Genomic DNA, 18876 nt, shown 5'->3' with positions numbered 1-18876 from the left:
TTGTGGAGGTTAACAAAAACATGTTCATTCTACTTTAAAGCAAGACAACCTAAATAGTTAGCATTTGTTACAGTGGAAAAAATGCAATTGCTATTATTGTTGCTCCACTAAAACTTTTCATAATTTTAACCCTCTTTCCCTTAAACTGTGTGCATCTGTTTTTGCAAAGTGTTGGGGGTGGACTGGTTGATTAAAAAAAAAAAAAAAAACCCAAGAATAGTTAGGCCAGTAATTTTGGGCTGCATATTGCCTTAACAGGACCTTCCCTGAGATGCCAAAAAAGAAAGGAGAAGAAAAGGAGGAAGCTGGCCTGTACATTTAACCACAATATTTACTTGGAAACAGTTTTTTTTGTTATCTCCCAAATAAATAGACTGACATGCCAGATAAACTGCTTCATATATCCATTACATGAATATATTTCACATTCATCTGGGAAACCTCCCATAGAAATCGTTTGGGAAGGGCTAGACTTTTCAAAAAATTCTTGGAAGGTGATTGGAGGAACATTCTGTCACATTCATGACAGGTCAATCAGAGCAACAGGACAAAATGAAGTAGCAGATGTGTGTAGCTTCAATGGTAATCTGAGCTATGCAGGACCCAGTTTCATCTAAGGGCATGTCCTCTTGGGCCTCTTCAGGTTTGTCAGGGCTGCTTTAGAACTGAAGAAGCCTTTTGGAGGAGAGGTGAAATGTCTTCAAGAACAATCTAGTCCAGTTGCCTTTTTAACAGTTTTGGCTAACAATGGCCTATATGAATGATAACTTACACAGACAGAAAGACATTATCCAAGCCAAAAAGACTCATGTTAATAGTATTGACATTTTACCAGGTAACCATTTGACAGGCCTTTCAGGGGCCATTCCTCTGGATGCTCCTGCTAACGCAGGATTATCTTTTCCCCTTTTGACATTGAACTGTTGACAGGAATCTCCTTGTTCCTCTTGATATAATCTTAATCTCTATTGAAGATACACAAGAAATGACCAAAAACACTGAAAAAGTCTGTTAGACATACTTCACGTAGGTACAGACAATTCAAAAACAGCTGAAGGAAATAAAGATAAACCAGTGGTAAATGTGGAAAATTATCACCTGTAGAAGGGCTCTAGACGAAGTGTTTTGACTTTATAAGACATCCGTGGCAGTTAGCAGGCATGTCTTGTTTTTTTTGTCTGACAAACACTGCATTTCCACATTCATACCTCCTCACATGAATGATCTGTCCCTCTCATTGACATCTTCGAAAACGAATCACTCTTGGACTGATCACATCATCTGCAACAGCTTGGTGTATACGCTTCAAGAGTAATTTACAGTAAAATTAAGGAACTTGATGATTAAAAGGATTTGTTTGTGTTCTCTAGCCAACGGAGTTTGAGGAGAAAGCAGTGCAGAAAGTGGATGACCTCCTGGAGTCCTACATGGGCATTAGAGACACTGAACTTGGTGAGTAACAATATTCAAGCATCATTTATGAAGTTTATTTTCTGTTTCTGTAAAATAATGTAAAATATCCCTGCATTGACATGCCTGAGAGTTCAGATGATGTTTTGCCTTTGTATCTGGTCATACTTCAGGCATTTCCTGCAAAGTTAGTACATTAATGTGCATGTGTTGTCTGAGTCCTGTGTGATATTTCCAGATGAATTTGGGGGCTGCAACAATATTGCATTGTGCAGTGCTGTTTGGTTAAAATAATCCTTAAATATTATTTTTTCTCAGTCTTTTACAGAAATAATCTCACATGATTAAAGTAAAAAACATTTTTATTAGACATCTAAAAGAAACCTAGCTATCTTTTATACCTAATACTCCTGAGTGACCTTTTAATATAAGTCTAAAGTGGATTATCAGGTTGGTTCATAGCCAGTTTCAGCCAAATTCTTTGGCCTGAGTTGGCGCTATCTGTGACCTCAGTCTGTATGTTAATCCGTGATTTAGTCACATAGCGTTCCTTCCCAAACCCTGGGAGAAAAATGTCAGCACTGTGGTGTGTCTGCTTTTTTTTGTTGTTGTCTTGCTGCAACATAGATCATTTACCCCTCAAAGTAAGGTTGTTTTAAATGCACATAATCAATCTGCCTAAGGGGGGTAATTATACTCAAAAACAAAATGTTGTCATGCCATGCTGATTGAAGTTTTGGGCTGCATCTTTGCAAGCATTATATCCAACAGGGATGACTTGACCTGCTGGAAAACAAAGGAAGAAGTGATGAAAAGTTGAACAGAAAGCTCTTGATGCTTATTATCGATAAAACTCTGCAGTTACTAAGTTAACTCTTCTGCCTCTCCAGCTGCTACAATGGTCGAGGTCGGCCGCGACAAGAAGAACCCCGATGAGTTTGCCATGGCGTTAGATGAAACCCTTGGAGACTTCGCCTTTCCTGATGAGTTTGTCTTTGATGTCTGGGGGGCCATAGGAGATGCCAAGCAGGGAAGATTTTAAGTTCGCCTCTGCCTCCCTCATCCCAAAAAAAATACACATCTACACACACTCCTCCCTTTCCCCAAACTCACCCCTTATTATTATCAGAAGCAAACTGGACAATATGAGTGAGTCTGTTTTTTTCTTTTTTCTTTTTTTTAGCTTTGTGCTCAGATGGGAGTGTATTCCAGCGTCATACTTGGTCACTTTGGTTTACAGAAGGAATCTAAAACATCAGCATTTCAGTGTAATCTTGTAAAGATATCCAAGAAATGTGGGGTGCAGGTCCAGGACAGCACCTGCACTCTGCTTCCTGAAAATCTGAGCATTGGTTGTAGATGTTTAAACCTTTTCACCCTTTGAGACACCAACCCTTGATGTGGCTACATGTTAAGAGTCTACACTGGTCTAGGACCAGTAATTAAATGGTCTCTGCACACAATAAATTTTAAAACAATCACTAAGTTTTAATCTCACTTTATAGCTGTTATTTTAAATATATAAAAATGTACCACACAGCTTTTTATAGGTTTTTTTACATGTGGAATGTTGCTGATTTTACAGCAGCAACATGGTGTAATTAGTGTAATTATAGTGATCTTAGCTAGATATATCTCTCAAACATGCTTTTTATTTCCTTCTTTACTTTTTAAATGACATTGTAGAGTACAAAAACATTGGAGCTGCATGTTAAAGCTGTTTTTCCAATTTCTGTGTCCTTATACATCTCAGTTTGAGCCTTTTGTCATTCTGTCAGAGACAGATCAGTACAGAGACTTTGAATGCCTTTAGACAAGTTTGACGACACACAAACATTCCTTTTTAGTCTTGTTAAAGTCTGTAAACACTGTTAATATGCCATACACTCAGCTTATTTAGAGATGTATGCTTGTTTTTGCCTGTAATTTATTGTATCATGGTAAATCATATAATGTAATAGATTTTTTACACTGAGAAGTGGCTTGGTATAAAAGAGGTCTTTTCTTAAAAAAGCCATTTTGCAGGCTGTGTCTGGGATCAATTGCAATCCAGTGTCTTAAATGAATGCACTTGCATTGATGTAACTGCACTATTTAAATCACTGTCAAACTGAATTTAAATAGTGACTTGATTCATGTCATGTTCTGATGCTGGCTGTCTGCAGCAGTTTCATATTGTTTGACAAACCATAAGGGATCACTATTGTTGGATAGACAATAAAATTTGATACACTGTTATCACAGCGGTGTCGTGAATCCATCTGGCTCACTATGAAATGACAAACGACTCTGTAGAACAAACTTTATTTGCACACCTGGCTGTGTACATGTATAAAATACATCAAGACACTTAACCAATGCTTTCATCCTTCAATTAAAGAGCTAAACAAAGAAAATGAACCAAGTAGTGTCACTTTACAAGCAGCGAAACAGGCTCAGAACAAGAAAACACAATAATAAGCACATAAACTGGCAGGATTAAATGAATGTGTATAGTAAAATCAGGTTATAGTGCATCACAGATATTGACATGGTAGAGTTAAGACTGTAGAGGATCTTTGGAAGCACATCACTGTAGGTATTAAAAATATTTATCCTGACTAACAAGAAGTACAATGCTGTTAGGTGAAAATAAAACTGGTTAAACTGAACTAAACAGTCATCTATAAAGTTAAGCTCATCTGTTCTTGAAAATGTCATGGTTGTCTTGTGAAAAACAAGGCAGTTTACCCGTTAAAACTTGGCATTTCCCAGATGTTTCCAGCAACTGCATAATGAGTCAAAGTGAGTAACTTGGCTAAAATGACTTGGTTATATCCTCTACAGGCAGTTAAGTACAGTACATGGCACTTGATTACTTACAGATACATGTTTTGTAACAATGACAGGGAATGAGAACAGTGATCAGAAACATAAACGGACCAAACAAAAAAAAGACTCAAGCACCGTTTTAATGGTTGGCTTGGTTTGCTCAGTGAGATGGCACCTCACTGTCTAAAGTTAGTGTTTAAATAAGGATTGTTTGGGTTGTTGGGGTGGTGTTACAGTTTGATCTGCAGCGCAGGCTCAGGTAGAGGAAGTGTAGCCCTTACAACCTGATGCCAGTCTCGGGCTCTTCACAGCTCATCTCCGGCATGACCCTGCTTGAAGGCGTCGCCTGTCAGCTTCTCCTGAGCTTCCTTCATACCGGACACAACTGAGATGGGACAAAGATGAAAGATTATTTTTGTAAGCCCCTTTCACACATACAGGACATTCCTGGCAATTTCTATAAATTTCGATCTCATGACGTTAGACATGATGAAAAAAGATACTGTGGCCAGTGTTTGATACATCCAAGATGGTGCAGAAAAAAAAGTTAAGTAGCTTCATTACAAGCAGGAAAATCCCACCAGTTCTACAACAGTCACATGATACAAACATCAATCGCCTGAGGTGAATTTTACTGAATACTGCCTGCTGTGGGGCGGCACTTTACAGTTCTCTAGCTTAGCCGGTAACACTGACTAGACACATCAGCCACAGGATAAACTGGGCCTTGGCCTTTTGATAGATGTATTCCCCACGCGTTCCTTAAGTTTAAAAAAAAAAAAAACACAAGAAGAAAAAAAGAGGCCTAGATACCTTAAAATCTGGTATGTAAGCTGCACTGTTTTTACCATTTTTTTCAAATCCTATATACCGATGTGGCCACCATAATAAAATGGCACACAGTCATTACTGTTCTACACTCCCAGGGATCTTGTGTATTGCAAGCATAGACTGTAGAAAGAATTGGACAAAGCCTGTGTGAGGTCAGCCACCTGATTACAATTGGCGAACTCAAACAGCGTTTGAGGCCAATCCATGGAATAAATCTTTAAAAAGTTGGATTTATAGACTTCAGCTACCATTTCTTTAAACATGCAGCGACTAATTTGTTCTGAAAAAGAAAACTGAGAATCCAAATCTGCATTTTTACCTTGTTCTGCACTGCTGTAGAAGTATTTGTAGGTTGGATTGCCTTTCTTGTTGGTAATTTCAGGATGGACTTTGCCGCTTGGATCTGTAAGAAGTTAGAAAAGGGAAATGAAACCTTTGATCAATATCAAAAAATTGTTAAATATAAAGAAAATGGCCTTCAACCAGAAGCACTTTCTAATTTAATAGTACATTTACTTTCAGGGCTCATTTGGCAAAAATTGCAAAAATGTTCCTACAAGCAGAGATAATGAACAACAAAGCTTCTGAGCCCTAAAAATTGAGTGTTCAGTCCAAAAAAGGTCAAAATTTCAAAGACAATCAATAAATTATCATCCAAGAGATGAAAAGAAAATGTCAAACTGTTGCTGATTTCTCACCCATTAACCTTTTGATTACTCGCAACAATTTCAGCTTTAAAATGCTAAATATTTACCGCATATCTTTTAAAGATCTTCGAAATTATGACAAAATTCCTAGAACTTGTTCTTTCACACATTTCCAACTATTATCAGTTATATTTAAAAACATATACAGTCATATATTCAAAGCCACTTGACTGTCCAAGTAAAAACAACTGTTTCAGGCTTTATTCTATAAACTATGTATACTTTTTTGAGAGCCTTTAAAAATATGAAAGCTTTCTAGCATTAGTTTGTTTGCCGCACCCTTATAATTCAGTTGATTTCATGTCCTGTCAGTGAAACCAAATAATGTTACTGAATTATTATCAGACCCTGCATGTTATCCAGACAGGAGCAACTCTGAAATCAGTGTCTCCAAAAGAATCAGTTTGAGTGTTTACATTCAGCAAGACTCAACCCCCCTCCATACCGAGGAAAAGAATCCGAGGAATGTATCCTCCATCGGGGGTGAAGGCTGCATCTTTTGGCTCTTCGTCATCCTGTTCAAACAAGAGATAACTCGTCATTTTCAGGCCTGGGAACGAAATCTCAACCACCTGGTTGTTTTGTGTCAATTTTGACTGTTTGCACTTTGGTTGAATTCAGAAGTTCTGCACATTTTCTTACCTCCACATTCACCATCACAAAGTTGTGTGCAAGTTCAGAGATTTCCTTAGACTCTGCAAATTTGGGCTTCAGTGCTGATGTGAAAAAGACAAAATACAGTTAAACAGGCTTTTGTTTTGCTATTAAAACCAGGGAAAATTGTGTTATTGCCTGTATAATACAGTACTGCCCCTCTGCTACTTTGACATTTGTTCAGTTGAGCGCACATATAACAGGCCATATATAGTCTTACTCATATTTATTCATCTACATAGGATGTGGTTTGTTTTCTATCCCAACAGAGGAGTGGCTCATTTGTCTCACCTTTAAGTTAGGCCAAATAAAGGCTGACATTCGAGTTAGAGATTTCTTTTTCTGTTTGTATATCTAGCACCTGCAGGCTGAAGTTACTGGGGACACCTCCTGTGCTTGACTCTAACTGGGTTCAGTTGTTAACACCAGTGTTTGTGAACACTGTTACAGTGGTAGATGCTTATTCCAATAAGGCTATTTTGCACATTAAGGGGTCATTTCCCCCCCTAATAATTGCAAAGTGCTAGATTTGTCCTCACTTTCTCCTAGACCACAAACTTTGTTGGTCAGTTTGTATTTTTTCCAGGGTGGATGAGAAAACTAGTTTCAAGTTGAAAGTACTGTGTTCATTTACATCTTAAAGATTAATTTCAGCATGCCACAGTGAACCTTACACATAATAATTTTATTTAGCACAACAAAATTGTGGCAAATGAAAATTCAGAGTAGCTAGTCACTTTGGAAAACTAATAGCCACAGTGGCTGGTGAGCAAAAAAGTTTAAATTAAGCCCTGTCTAGCACTATTGTACTGTTTAATTTACACAGTAAAAAATATCTTTTAAGTTTTAACTGAAACTTTACACAAAAAACTACAAAACATAAACGAAAACATAAGCCGGGTTTAATACGGAGCCTTGGTTCTAAGTGGGTAGCAAAGCTATTTTCAGTGGGTCACAGATCTGTACCTTGAATAAATATGGAATAGAAAGTCTATAATGTGCTTTTATTTTAAAGGCCACATTTCCATCTCCATGTTCTGTCACATTTCTTCCACTTCAAGTCTGAAACTGCTCTATTTTCACTAAAACCATTTTGTTGCGATTGAAAAAATGCATAAGCATGTTGGGTCATGATTTGTCATTAAGGAGGTGGTGTTAGTTCCTGATGCTAGACCAGACAAGATCCAGTAATTTACAGTCAGTTTACCATTAATATACAGTTCAGTATCTTGTCTGTTATCACATGATGAAAACAAAAACCTTTGCCTTCTTTCAAGGTTGAGTGAGGATGTTTTGACATGTATGCTGGTTTACTTGTTATGTCAAAGTAGCACAGAGCCATTACTTACAGTATTAGTCACATCTGTTTTCTTACTAACGGGCCAGTTTTCTCTCATCCATGACCTTTAAATGTCTCAGGTTACACTGAATGATTTGGTAAACTACAGCAACTTATTACTTCTATCTTAATAGTTGGACTAAAGCTGCATTTATGGGCCCCTTGTTTAACCTGTTACCTGTGTTAGAAAGTCAGTCTTTAACTTGTTCATGAGTTTTAAGTTGTACTGTGAGAACAAACATGCATATTGAGATGATGTGTTATATTAAAAGGATTTAAATCAACACACTCTTGGGTTTTCCAATATTGTATTACTGTAAGTTGTTCCTAATTTGTTTATGTATCAGTATTTTATCTCAGACCTTTTAAATATGTTCCTGTTTCATTTTCTATGGAAGCCCTCAGAGGACATGTATAGATACACTTCAGTTAACTCAGGTTTTTTGAGACAGTGAGTAAAATTTAGTTGTTTTCTTGAAATGTCAGCTTTTTTAATCTTGCTTATTCTTGATAAAAAACGTTTTTCCTCAAATGATAACTTAGTTTCATTACCTTCAAGATCTTGAGAAATTCATTCTATTATCACGGGAAAATTAAAGTGGTCTTGGTAACAACAAAAATAAGTCAATATTCTGAGGAAAACTGGAAATTACTCGTTACACAAAAAAGGAGTAAAAGAAAATGTGTGGATCCATGTCCAATTGGGGGATCTGTAGTTTTCAGAGCGGATACTTAAAAAAACAAAACATACATCAACTAATGAAGCTCACTTAAACATAATGACAATACAAGGTCAGCCGATTATCTTCATGCAACCTTTTTAAGACAACTTTTTCCACAATTTTAAGGACCTCATTGTTGGAAATTCATTCAAGAAACAAACTAATTTTTTGTAAGACCAATTAAGCTCAATGACATCTTTGCCATATTTATCTTTTTTCACTATGTATATTTTTTCTCTTGTCATCTTTTTTTCTTTATATATCTTTTTTTTCATATGTGCAAATAAAATAAACTGTTAAATGCTAAAACCGTACATTAGTAACATGAGCCAAAAATAGGATGTGATAAAATCCAAGAATTTTACATCAACTTGTGTACACATTTTCCGCTTGCCTTATGAGTTGTTTTGACACAAGCTAAAGTTTGCATGATATTTTTTTTGGTTTGAGATCTCATTTTTTATGACTCATCTAAAAACCCTGTAACTGTGTCATAGCAGGTTATATTTGGTTTGTATGCAAGTCAGAGCTTTTCCATGATGTTTTTTTTAAAAATAACAATGCAGATCTAAACCTAATGTGTTTTAAAGTGACAGAGTGGGACTTTGAGGGCTTGGTTTTACCTTTGCAGGCTCCACACCAGCTCTTGTGGATGATGAGCATGATTGGCAGCCCACTGTAAATGCAAACACATAAAAAAAAATCTATTAAGAGTGACACTAAACATAAGACACAAAACTGGGGGCTTCTAATCTGTCCTACAATGGTAGTAAATGAAAGCATGCCTTTAGAAATGAGCTATCCTTACAAACAGCAGCAGTAGCAGAAGCTATTCATATCTGTGTCAATAGTCTCCAGTCATCAGTGAAAACGTAGATGTTGTTTGTATTAGACCTCAGGCTAATAGCTGTACGGAAGGCAGCTCAGCAGGTTTATAGTACAAGTTTAAATAATTCCAGTGAACTCACCTGGCCTCTGCTTCCTTCTTGCCGTCATCCAGCGTCCTCCAGTGGATATGATCGCCAAACCCTGCAGGAGAACAAACTAATGAGCACACCAGACTTATGCAACGGATATTATGTTCCCTCTCCAGGGTGGATCTGCTTTAAATAACAGTGTCAATACAAAGAACTTTGAAGAAACTGTGGCAATGGTTGTAATTTGATATCAAGCTGCAGGGAAGAATCAACTCTGCTTTGTCACCAGGAACAACTCAAAGAAACCAGGACGTAGGGTTATAAAGCAGTAATGAAACAGCTAATCATTACAACAATTCAGTTCTCCAATCGAATGAAAAAGGTTCATTACAGAGCCAGCAGCTACACAGGAAGTAGCTTTGCCTTAGGCTACATTTCTTTATGCGACTGTTGCATAATTTACTGATATATACACAGTATATAGGTCAGACCTAAAACTTAAGCTTTCAAAACACACTTTAAAGTGTAAGGGGGAACAAAGACACAAACTTCAGTTCTTAAAACACACATTTAACCTGAGAAACAAGAATGAGGAAAGAAAAAGACTTCAGATGACGTAGATCTGTTAATCTTGCCTAAATATCAACAAACTTATTATAATATCTGCAGCTGAAATAGGCCGATATATTGGTTGTAAATATGGGAAGAATTTTTCGTATTTGAAGCTAATTTCTGCCAATACTGACATCATGCCGATAATATCCTGCATCCCAAAGTGAAAGCAATAATTTTTAATTATTAAAACTCCATTGATGATTTTTAGCTTACATGTAAAATACACAGGATTGAACTCTCATGTGTTCACACTGTCAGATATGACTTTGCAAGTACATGTTAATAAAACCAGTGAAACTAACATAAAAAATTGAAGCTACTAAAATTAAAGATTTGATGCTACAGACAAAAATTCAATCTTAGGGACATTTTGTAATAGCTAAGGCAAAATAAATTTCATCTAGACATTGTAAGCATTGATATTATCTAATCCAATCCGCTTTATTTATATGGCACATTTAAAATACATTGTTTACCAAAATGCTGCACAATGACAAAAACACGAAAATAAAAAAACAGAACGACTGAAAACATAATAAGTAATGTAAAAACAAAAGAGAATACCATAAAATCAACCAAATGGATTAAAACAACACAAAATCATAGAAATAAATAAAAAAAAAAAACATGGTCAACAAAACAAAGACTGCATTAAAAATTTCCTGTTTAAAATGATAAAATAAGAACCGTCTTCTTCTCTTGTTCACATAGATCTTGCATCATATCATGCTCATATATAGAAGTGCATCTTTTACTTTACCTTAATAAATAACAGAATGACTTATTTTGTTTAAAGACAACTTTTTCTAAGTCTTCTTAAAGGAAGGCTACAGGTTTATTATTGTGCTGCGGTTAAAGAGTGAAATACCCCTAAAACGCTGTGCAAAGTGTTACTATGAAATGTTTATTTCTATCTACTTAAATTTACTCTGGCATTAACTAGAAATGTTTTTAAAAACGCATTTTCTGTTACTTTGCTGCCTTTAGTAAATGTTTGGTTCATTTTAATATAAGATTAAAATACAGACCTCTCAACAAATGAAGTTGCTTTAATAAAATGCCATACATGTTAAATGCTTTTGAGTAAAAATAATATTCGTGCCCATTTCTGAGCAGGTGTCTTTGTATAATCTGATACGAACTCGTGCCCTGCACCTTATCTTATATAAACTGCAATCTCAATATTCATTCACTGTCTAAATATGTATCATTATTATAAATTATATATATTACTTTGTAATAGTCAAGCACCGCTGGCATGAAAATTTTATTCTAGTCTGGTTTAGTTTGACCAATTTTCAGAGTTATCCCAGGGGAATGACTTTATACGGAAGTAGTGGTGATAGCAGTGAACTACTCAGCTAACCTGCGAAAACTGACATTTAAAAGTCTCGTTTGACGCCAAAAGAACACCACGTCACTGTTATTTAACTACCTGATCAGGTAACACACTTTTGTTTGAGCAGAGACTAGCTTAGCTCTCCCTTGTCTCTGGTATAAAATATCAATGAACAGGCTCTGAAGTCACTAACACCAGTCTCAGCTTGTATATTAGCTCATTACGTGAACTCACCTTTTCCACCGGCTGCCTCCACAACCTCGTGAAAACACGTCAAAGACAACAAAACATGCAAGGATGAAAACAGCACGATATTCACGAGAGATGTTTGCATTTTGACTTGGCCTTATTCCCTCACTACTGCAGTACGGCTGGAAGCTAGTAGCGCTCACTGAACCAGAGACCCGGATGTGAAAGTCTGACCAATGAATATGAGGGATGCTGCGCATGTGTATGAGATGCCCCCTCCTTCGTCCTACTCCCATTGGTCAGCGGTGACTCATTTTCCATTTTGGGGGTTGCCTTCTTGACGTCACATCCACACAACCGCGTGCTCCTGTCTGCCGCTTCAGCCTGTCAAGCTAGATAACGGTAAAAGAACACAAAGACTAGAAGTAAAGGCGGATATACACAAGTAAAGGCAGATAATTCGTTTTAAAACACAAACAAGAGTTATTGTGCGTGATAAATATCAAACAAATATACAGTAATTTCAATTTTTAAGTGTATAACTAATATCTGTCACTTTTTAATTAATAAAAACCTACAATATCAGATCATATCAAAACTATTGTGGAAATTTTAACAGGAAGCAGATTGCATTGCTGGTTCTTGACGCACTTTAAAGCTGCACTGCTTCACCCTCCTTAGCTGCGAGAACCATTTCATCCGACTTAATTCACTTTCAGAGGTAAATATAATTTCAATAATTGGTCCATATTTTAGCTAACACGGGCTGCTTATATAACACAGTGTCGTTTGTTTTGTTTTTTTGCTGAACAATAAAACCCCAGTTCATGTATCCTGTTTTTATAACCACCATGCCAGTATTAGCTGAATTAGCCTTGTGGTTAGCAGCTTATTTTGTTACATTTTCGTGTGTCACTGCGTTATTTCTTATATACAAAATTAAACACAGTGTTCCTGTGAATTTTTTGTTTTTATTGTCGTCAGTATGTTTACAGTGGGATTCAGGTTAATTCGATGTAGCTCTTAGAAGTCTGTTAGCGCAGTGCTACCGTGTGGAAATGACGACTATCTGCTCTAAATACTTGTTATGGCATGTGCTACCACAACTACTTTATGTTTGTTGTCCTCGATAAAGTTTGGAGTTATCGTAGTTTAAATGTATTAATAGTGTTGATTTTTATCATTGTTTTGTCAAAATAGAACACTATGAATCAAGAGAAGCTCGCCAAACTTCAGGCACAAGTGCGGATAGGTGGAAAGGTAAGAGTCTAATTCAGTTTTGACATGCTTTAAAACTTCTTGTCCTTCTCGTATAGGTGCAAAAATGTCGAGAACTCTGACATATCAAGTGTGGGAATCTCAGTCAAGCTCGCTGGTTTTGCCTCATTTGGAGGAGTGTGAAAGCATTCAGCATCTGTCATGTCTGTCCTCCTGACCTCAGCATTCCCTTTATGGGATCATTGGCCCCTTCATCTGTGGCCTCTGTGGCTTTGTTCGAATTCATTATCAGGTCTTTAACCACACACTAGGGGGCGTTATTTGTTATTTTTGCACTTACATAGACCTTGCATTGTTCTATATTATGATGTCCATTTCCCTACATGATGACATTAAATTGTTCTAATTTTATCAGATGTTCCCAAAATATCACACACTAATAATCACCAGACTTGTTAGTCTGAGCTTATGTCATTTAAAGTTTATTGGACTGAAAATCAATGATGTACAAGAGTGGATTTTTACCAATATCTGATATCAGAAATTTACAAATTGATTTAATGAAATATGTAGGTTATGTTGGAACCGATACTTAAATGTAGTTCAGACCTAAAACTTTAGTCCTTAAAACACCCAATCTAAAGTTTAAGGATGAACAGTGTATATGTTTGTAAGTCAATATCTACAGATTTCTTAAAAGCAGATTTCTTTTTAGGGTTTCTTTTTGGGCTTTTTGTGCCTTTACTGATAGAGGAGGAAAGTGGACAATATATGAAACAGGGATAAAAGAGCTGGGGAGAGCCACGGGCCGAATTTGAACCCAGGCCCACCGCGCACATGGGGCACAACTTAAACCACTAGGCCACCTGCCCCACAAGCAGGTTTCTAAAACCAAAATATCAGTTGTAAATATTGTCAGAAATTTTAAGATCTGCTGATACTTTAATTAACTTTCTACGCAAATATCTGCCTACACTGATATCATGCATCTCCATCTCTTGTTTTATGGAGCTATTATTGTTGCAAAAGTATTTGCAAATCCGTACAAAGATCTGTGCACAAATCTGCAAATGCGTAGGTAGATTTGAAAATGTGTGCATAAATCCACAAATGCGTGTACAAATGTAAATGCATGTGTAAAGATTTGCAAATGCATGCAAAGATGTGTACATATTTGCAGATTTGTGCACGCATTTGCAGATCTGTACATGCATTTGCAGATTTGTGCACAGATCTTTGTACGCACTTGCAAATACTTTTGCAACAGTAACTCTATGTTTGGGCATCAAGATGTGTTTTAAATGCAGAGCTAAATATATGAACACATTTTACCAAAAAAGTAAAAAAAATGATATCAAAGATTAAAATTCATGCTGTTTTGAAAATTATTTTAAATTTTTTAAGTCATATTCCTATAGGTAATGCCATGAAAGTATAGGAGATAATAATGGCAGTATCACTCAAACTTAAAAGCAACTGTTGAGCCTTTTTTTTTTTTTTTGCGTCAATGCATCAGGAAGACTTTTTTTGTTCATCAGATTTATGTTGATGTTCCTCCAGTCTTTGTGCCTGTAATCAATTTTTTATTTGTAATATACAGTAAGCAGACATTTGCTTGTGAAACCAATAAAGTATGCAAAAGCTACTCTGTTAAGTACATTGGTTCCCAATAGGGATGCACAATATTAGCAGCAGAAATTAGCTTAAAAAGTTAGTTATCAGTAACAGCAGATATGAAAATATATGTCATTATTTATAACTGATATAGTTAATTTAAATATTGGCTGTATGTACAAATAGGTTTGTGACGTTTTAGGAATGAACAACAGGCCTGAAGACTTTTTTTTTGTTAATCCTCATTCCTTAAACATAAAAGCTAGTTTCAGTAGTTTAAGTTTGTATCTTTGTTCATCCGTACAAAATTATCAGTTTTCATCTATTATTTTTCCTTCCTAATTCCATTTTTCTTTGGAGCCCCCTACTTGTATTTAAGAAATGTTGAGCCCCCTCAGAACCCAGAAGAAAAAAAAAGCTAGGTTGTCAAAAATAAGATTTATTTTGTTTACAACAGAATAGTCTCATGCACATGTATTTACCAAGATATCTTTGAGTTAAACTATCCAGAAAGTGTGTTTTAATTCTTATGTGTGCAAAACAATATTTGGGCCTGGACCTCAGGTTGGGAACCAGTGTAGTACAAGGTAGTTTGTTGCGGTTACAGATGCTACTCCACAGACAGAAATAAGCAAGCAAAGTATCTGAGATTAAAAGAAGAAATCTGTCAAACACACTGACAGGATATGTTGATGCTAAACTTGGTTTTTCTTCTTGCACACCTGTTATTTCCTCAGGGAACAGCCCGCAGGAAGAAAAAGGTTGTTCACAAGACAGCAACAGCTGACGACAAAAAACTCCAGGGTTCGCTGAAGAAACTGGCAGTGAACAACATTGCAGGGATCGAAGAGGTGAGTTATCAAAGCAAAACTGTCAGCAATGCACCAAAGCTGTGCTGTTTTAACTTTTCTTTTTTTCTGGCTGGGAATCCGGGGAGAGGAAAGATAAAAGACAGGGAGAGCCTGACTAAAGCGTTTTCCAATCATTTCATCTGGTTTATTTTTAGGGGGCTTTTATCTAACAGGGTTTCACAATGTGTGCCGGATAAAACGAAGCAGATAAACAGAGAAAATGTGGGGAAAGACACTAACCTGATGCGCAAAGCTCATGTTGTAGCTCAATTTTACCTTTTTTATTTTACAGAAAAGGTTACAATAATTTATTTAAGAGCTGATTCAAGAAACTAACATTTAAAGACTTTTTGAAGTTTTTATGCATTGGGTCTAAGAAAGAGCTCTTTGATATTGATTTTGTTTAGCTTCTTAAGCTTTCTAAATCGCTAACTCTGAATTTGTTTTGTTGTTTCCCTCAGGTGAATATGATCAAAGATGACGGGACGGTGATCCACTTCAACAACCCCAAAGTTCAGGCCTCTCTGTCTGCAAACACGTTCGCCATCACGGGCCACGCTGAGACCAAGCAGCTGACGGAGATGCTGCCTGGCATCCTGAGCCAGCTGGGAGCTGACAGCCTCACCAGCCTGCGCAAGCTGGCAGAGCAGTTCCCACGGCAACGTAAGTGTACACAAACAGGCTTCCACTCTCAAAGTTGCACTGCCAGGGTTCCCTGTGGTCGTGTTATACCAGTGGTATTTTTAGAAGTTTGAGTCATCAGATTTTATGAATGCTGAGATGGGCAGAAGGTTGATGTAGTGAAAAAGGGGGTTCAACCACAGGAGCAAAGGTCAGATCCCAGGTGACACAGAAATGACTATAAAAGCAGCCAGACAAGGTTGAATTTAATAAAACGGAGACACAGTTGCATATGCTGCCTTTAAACATGTCAGTGTACTCATGCAGATTCATCTGACAGCTTTGCTCAGCAGATTTTTGTTTGCTTAGAATCACAGGAGAGCTTGCAGAGAATAAATCTGTAAATGTGAGAGAAAAACGGGTTACTGTGAAGAAAACGACATTGACAGGGAGGGAAAAAAATACCTGGATTTAGCTGCAGGTTGTTTTGGCAGAAGATACTTTGGCATTTATATTGGTCACTTTTGAGGCACTTGACCTTCAAATTTTGTCAATAGACCAAAAGACCTTCACATGACAGTAAAGCAAATTATGTGTGTTGCAGCATGATGACTGATGAGCAAATTGTTCAAATTGCTCTGCCAGTAAACTTGTGCAGGAAGCTGTAACATAAACCACCAGATACAGCTATCCTACTGAAAAGTCCAGTTAAAAGTCCCTTTTACACATGCACCAAACTCTTAAAAATGCACTTATTAGAGAAGCATTGATTGGAAAAAGACTGGGCTAATATCAGTACTGATGTTCAAATAACGATTCAGCACATTCAGGTAGTGGTACAGATGTTTTTTGCATGGCTTCTTTTGGCGTAATACTCCCACTATGCACACTTTTTCTCTCGCATTTGACCATGATAACAAACACAACAGATAAACCTTGGCTGCTGGTATCTGCTAATGTCACATTCATTGCTGAGGGCTGATGTTTGTCAACAAGGCCGATACTGGCTGATACCAATGTTGAACAGCATTGAAGAATGCAAATGGAGAATTTTTCACCCCTACGTTTCCCAGTTGTTTCTTTCAGCACCCCTAGAGAAAAGACTGCAAGTTAAGATGAACAGATGTGTGAACACAGCTGTTAAAATTCAGGGAAATTCCCTATGAGCCAATGGGAGGGGTGAAAAATCAGATATGCATGTGCTATCTTCATGTTTAGTTCTTCATACTCATATCTACTTGCCAGTATGTTATTTTCCCCTTCGTTGTTGATGATGTGAATATGTCTAATCGCAGATCAGCACGATGCAGTACAACAGCGTCAGAACTGCAGAAGTGCCTTCGTAAAGGGGGTTTATTGAAAATTTTGATGCTTTCTATAAGAGCTCACAATTTGTCTGACACTTTGCTGACAAAGTGATCAAGTTTAAAATTATCTAATGTGGCATTTTATTTCTGATTGTTTCACATCCATTTGAGGGGAAGAGGGCAGTGCAAAATTTTTCATTTCAGTTGTAAAATTCACCTATGTAAGATGTGGCAAAGCAAAAGACTTAATGTGAAACAAACAGCCTATTTGGGGTCTGGAGACTACAAAAGTAAAAACAAAACCATTTTGTTGGTATTTGATTTTTAATGTTTGTTTTTTTTTTTTTTTGCAGAAATGGACATGAAAACGGTGAAGGAGGAAATCGCAGAAGAGGAGGATGACGACGTACCAGGTATATACTTAAGATTATTTCTTTAACCTCGTGAGACATGAGCTTTCATTTGTTTTGTATTTTTTATCTATCCAATTTATTTGGAATTAGTAAGAGTTGATAAGTATAATAACTAAGTATTGTACCACAACAAGTAGTTTGCAAGTAAATTGATGTTGTCATATGAGGACAGTGGGTTTATTTTATTGTATAGCACAGGAAAGACACCATTTTGTTAACACAATATGGGCAATTCTACCAAATTGGTGCAAATAAAAATCAATTTAGACTAATTTTTACTACATGCAATTATACTCATTTTCCCTTGTAAGCTGTTGGTTTCTTTTCAAAATCTGCCCAAGCTGTATTCCCTTATTTTTGAACCAGTGTAAAGTCCCAATGTCCTCATATGAGCACTTGCTGTTTAGTGGTGTTGTAGTTTGCTGCTGTTGTTAATACTCTTCACATTTGCAGCCATATCAAACGACAAACACTAGCAGGCATAAATACACGTTTTGATCATAACATTGAAAAGTTTGGTTAGATTAGCAGCCATCTTGAATGGACATTGATCATTGTAATGTGCTTTTGTTATCTCAAGATGGCAGACAGAGTGTCCACAAATAAGGCTGAGAGGTCTAATTTCTGCAAAATTAAGAGTAATGGTGCAGGGAACCCAAAATGTAATTTCCTCCTATGAGGATGCTGGGACATAGGAGTTGAATTTACTTTGGTGTTGTCTTTGTCATTTTCTGTCCATATTTCAGTTTTTAAAAATAAAGTTTTCACTTGCAGACTGTTTGAAACAAAGTTTTCTTTTGAAACCGAAGGGTTGAATTACTCATTGTTGTTTGACATATTGTAGAACTGTTATCAAAACAAGTAAGCTTACTTTTAAACAACCTTTTTCAATCTCTTTTCTCTTACAGATCTTGTGGAAAACTTTGATGAAGCCTCAAAGAATGAAGCTAATTGATGAACCCCTTTCTGCCTCCATCAGCTGTTTTATTGTTTACCTCTTACGGACTCACAAAGGTTATTTCTTCTTGTGAGGTTGTTAAAGGTGCAACGTATCATCTTCAGAGACACAAATCACTCCGGGTCAGACTGTCACAACAGCACAACAATATGCAGATTCAGTCAGCTGTGATATCCTGGACACTCGCAGAAAACAAGGATGTGCACACCTCCCAGCATCCGAAGGACTCAAACTACATTAGATAAATGGTTTCTACATGGTTACACAGGCTAGTATTTAAGAGATTGTTTATGAAATTACAGTAAAGTTCACTTTACTTATAGTGGTGATTTATGAATTGAATAAAGCATTTTTGGGCTA

The 18876-nt window shown here is 36.6% G+C and overlaps 3 protein-coding genes across 3 annotated transcripts in view; 2 read left to right on the top strand and 1 right to left on the bottom strand.

Moving 5' to 3' along the window:
• The window catches only part of gipc2 (GIPC PDZ domain containing family, member 2), a 30463-nt gene extending 27572 nt beyond the window's left edge, over window positions 1–2891 (top strand). Inside the window, exons 5-6 of the mRNA XM_041803199.1 lie at window positions 1371–1452; window positions 2301–2891. Of these exons, the coding sequence (XP_041659133.1) occupies window positions 1371–1452; window positions 2301–2452 (234 nt within the window). The 3' untranslated portion in view covers window positions 2453–2891. The remainder of the gene's footprint in view (window positions 1–1370; window positions 1453–2300) is intronic.
• Window positions 2892–3698: 807 nt separating this feature from the next.
• On the bottom strand, window positions 3699–11756 carry txndc12 (thioredoxin domain containing 12 (endoplasmic reticulum)). The gene is made up of 7 exons (XM_041803200.1): window positions 11580–11756; window positions 9443–9503; window positions 9098–9150; window positions 6402–6475; window positions 6205–6274; window positions 5372–5455; window positions 3699–4606 (listed from the first exon to the last, which is right to left on the bottom strand). The coding sequence occupies exons 1-7, from the start codon at window positions 11677–11679 to the stop codon at window positions 4527–4529; spliced, it is 522 nt and encodes a 173-aa protein (XP_041659134.1). The 5' UTR covers window positions 11680–11756; the 3' UTR covers window positions 3699–4526.
• Window positions 11757–12153: 397 nt separating this feature from the next.
• On the top strand, window positions 12154–18876 carry LOC121520162 (transcription factor BTF3 homolog 4-like). Its single transcript, XM_041803503.1, has 6 exons — window positions 12154–12255; window positions 12735–12794; window positions 15104–15217; window positions 15679–15880; window positions 17499–17558; window positions 18467–18876. The coding sequence occupies exons 2-6, from the start codon at window positions 12741–12743 to the stop codon at window positions 18511–18513; spliced, it is 477 nt and encodes a 158-aa protein (XP_041659437.1). The 5' UTR covers window positions 12154–12255; window positions 12735–12740; the 3' UTR covers window positions 18514–18876.

This window comes from Cheilinus undulatus, linkage group 13, assembly GCF_018320785.1.
Source record: "Cheilinus undulatus linkage group 13, ASM1832078v1, whole genome shotgun sequence".
In the NCBI taxonomy this organism is placed as follows: Eukaryota; Metazoa; Chordata; class Actinopteri; order Labriformes; family Labridae; genus Cheilinus; species Cheilinus undulatus.
The sequence above is the reverse complement of the archived record's forward strand: the minus strand, read 5'-3'. Positions and strand labels throughout refer to the sequence as shown.

Excerpts from the sequence above, each read along its gene's own strand:
- txndc12 (XM_041803200.1), bottom strand. The coding sequence starts at position 11,679 with ATGCAAACATCTCTCGTGAATATCGTGCTGTTTTCATCCTTGCATGTT. Across the intron at positions 9,151-9,442 it reads AAGAAGGAAGCAGAGGCCAG|TGGGCTGCCAATCATGCTCA; the intron begins GTGAGTTCACTG and ends TTGCATTTACAG. Across the intron at positions 6,476-9,097 it reads CTGGTGTGGAGCCTGCAAAG|CACTGAAGCCCAAATTTGCA; the intron begins GTAAAACCAAGC and ends TTTTCACATCAG.
- LOC121520162 (XM_041803503.1), top strand. The coding sequence starts at position 12,741 with ATGAATCAAGAGAAGCTCGCCAAACTTCAGGCACAAGTGCGGATAGGT. Across the intron at positions 15,881-17,498 it reads AGAGCAGTTCCCACGGCAAC|AAATGGACATGAAAACGGTG; the intron begins GTAAGTGTACAC and ends TTTTTTTTGCAG. Across the intron at positions 17,559-18,466 it reads GGAGGATGACGACGTACCAG|ATCTTGTGGAAAACTTTGAT; the intron begins GTATATACTTAA and ends TTTCTCTTACAG.